This window comes from Adelges cooleyi, unplaced genomic scaffold, assembly GCF_023614345.1.
Source record: "Adelges cooleyi isolate 19-005CV unplaced genomic scaffold, UGA_ACOO_1.1 ACOO_flye_CR_arks_rails_tigmint_CR_PRNA_30, whole genome shotgun sequence".
NCBI classification, from domain to species: domain Eukaryota; kingdom Metazoa; phylum Arthropoda; class Insecta; order Hemiptera; family Adelgidae; genus Adelges; species Adelges cooleyi.
In genome coordinates, this window is record NW_026095971.1 from 18,382,548 (window position 1) to 18,384,579 (window position 2,032).

The 2,032-nt window shown below is 31.7% G+C and overlaps 1 protein-coding gene across 1 annotated transcript; it reads left to right on the forward strand.

Moving 5' to 3' along the window:
* The first annotated feature begins 714 nt into the window (after positions 1-714).
* LOC126838667 (dynein light chain roadblock-type 2-like) lies at positions 715-2,032 on the forward strand. The gene is made up of 3 exons (XM_050573272.1): positions 715-1,074; positions 1,199-1,366; positions 1,910-2,032. Exons 1-3 carry the CDS (start codon positions 993-995, stop codon positions 1,960-1,962), a joined length of 303 nt encoding a protein of 100 aa, XP_050429229.1. The 5' UTR covers positions 715-992; the 3' UTR covers positions 1,963-2,032.

A 2,032-nucleotide genomic window follows, 5' to 3' on the forward strand; every position in this document is an offset into this window, starting at 1 on the left:
GCGGTCAGATCTAACGGGATTTGGTCGACGTCAGAAATGGAATTTGTTTTATAGTTTCTTCTTGCTACACGGGGTTAATGATAATTGTGACCGAAATTCTTTGCTCGTGCTCATTTCCCAGACTTAAAAACGGACCAATTCGTGAAATGAAAAAAACAAAATTTTTTTTTAATACTTCATGTCGAACGTTTACGGTTTGCTTGCGCTAAAAAGCAGCCCAATAGTTAATGATCAACTGTTAAATTTGTCTATTTTCTATTTAATTGATGTTACTTAATTGTTACTTCTATTTAATGATGTAATATTTTGAAATAAAACACAATTTTGGTATTCAACTTTGGGATTTTATTGATGTAGAAAACTATGTTTTGGTTTAAAATATGACCACTGAGGATATCATAATTTGCTGTTACATTCAAATAGCGCCCATACACTAGGACAAAAATATAGTCGAATACCTACTTAGAGTTGATTATCGACTAATGTTTTTTGGTATTATTCTTAATAGTGTACTAACTTAATTTCATTCGGTCACTATGGTTACTCGATTATTGCTCGGCCGTTATTGTTTAATAGTTTTACCGTATTTTGTATACAAAGGTTTGATCAATATGGTAAGTGTAATGAAAATAAGTGCATTGGCCTCCGTTGCAACTAACGCAACGGCAGAACCGTAGAAATTAATCAGTCGAACGTTTGCTAGATTACCGGGACGGGTTAGGCGTTACCAGGAGTTTAAATTTTATGTAAATGATAGCTTAAAAAAAAAATAATAATAATAAAACAACAGGGCTGAGTGAACTCAACAATAAAGGGTTGAGTTGGTCATTAATCATTCCAATATTAGACGAGCTATCGCTTTGAATAAGCCGTTCGACATCTGACGTTTTTATTCGGTGCAGACACTATAGTGTAGTAACTTTATAGTATATGATTACTGATAAGTGATAATATTCCGTTAAACCGTATCGTACAACGCGATAATTTTAATAATGACCAGCGAAGTAGAAGACACCCTGAAACGCATTCAATCTCACCGTGGAGTAATCGGCACAATAGTTGTGAACGGCGACGGTTTGTATCTTTCAAACGCGACCTACAATAATATGGAATTGGATACTTCAAAATAAAACAAATAATTTTATAATTGATATTTTTTTTTTGAATAAGTGATGTATTTGTATTTTTGTTGTTTTAGGTATTCCTATAAAATCGACATTGGACAATACGACGTCGGTCCAATACGCAGGTTTAATTCAGCAGTTGGCCGACAAAGCGAGAAGCGTTGTAAGAGATTTAGATCCGTCCAACGATTTGATGTTCCTGCGCATGCGTACGAAAAAACACGAAATCATGGTAGCACCAGGTAAGTATTTTATTTAACTGTAATTTTTCAAATTTCTATCAACACAGGTCTGTTAAGCGTTCACATAAGCATTTATTCTTATATTACATATTATTATACGTACTTATTTTTTCCTTTTTTTCTAACTCCAAGTAAGATATGGGCTAGTGGATGTATCTGTTTCGCAACGCAGTGACAATTGAATAGTAATAGTACCTCGCGATAACATAATTATCGAATTTTTGTTACGACAGAGTTGACTTTAAATACAATTCCCATTCAAATGCAAAGAAAATTAGCTACGTTCCAATAAAAATATTTTCCGATTTATGATGGTAGGTATACCTAAGGAGTCTAGTTAAGGTAATACACTGCGTGTGATTTCCAGTTTTCACATTTATATAAAAATACAACCAACTACCAAATATTATACAAGAGTTGTATGGTTAAAAAAAACCTGGAAGTTCATGTTTATAAATAATAAAACTTCTTGTAAGTTCTTGGATAGTAACATAAAAATGCATAAATAAATAATAAGCGTATGTCTTATCCATGTTGTTTCAGACAAAGATTTTATAATGATTGTGATACAAAATCCAACTGAAGCTCAACAATAAATAATTATATTAATGTAATATATTAAAGAAATAATAAGGAATATTTTAATTTAAAAAATATTAAATACAC

What these genes read in the sequence shown, in the direction of transcription:
- LOC126838667 (XM_050573272.1), top strand. Translation starts at nt 993, where the DNA reads ATGACCAGCGAAGTAGAAGACACCCTGAAACGCATTCAATCTCACCGT. An exon ending in AATAGTTGTGAACGGCGACG is followed by an intron (nt 1,075 to 1,198) that starts GTTTGTATCTTT and finishes TTGTTGTTTTAG; the next exon opens with GTATTCCTATAAAATCGACA. An exon ending in CGAAATCATGGTAGCACCAG is followed by an intron (nt 1,367 to 1,909) that starts GTAAGTATTTTA and finishes ATGTTGTTTCAG; the next exon opens with ACAAAGATTTTATAATGATT.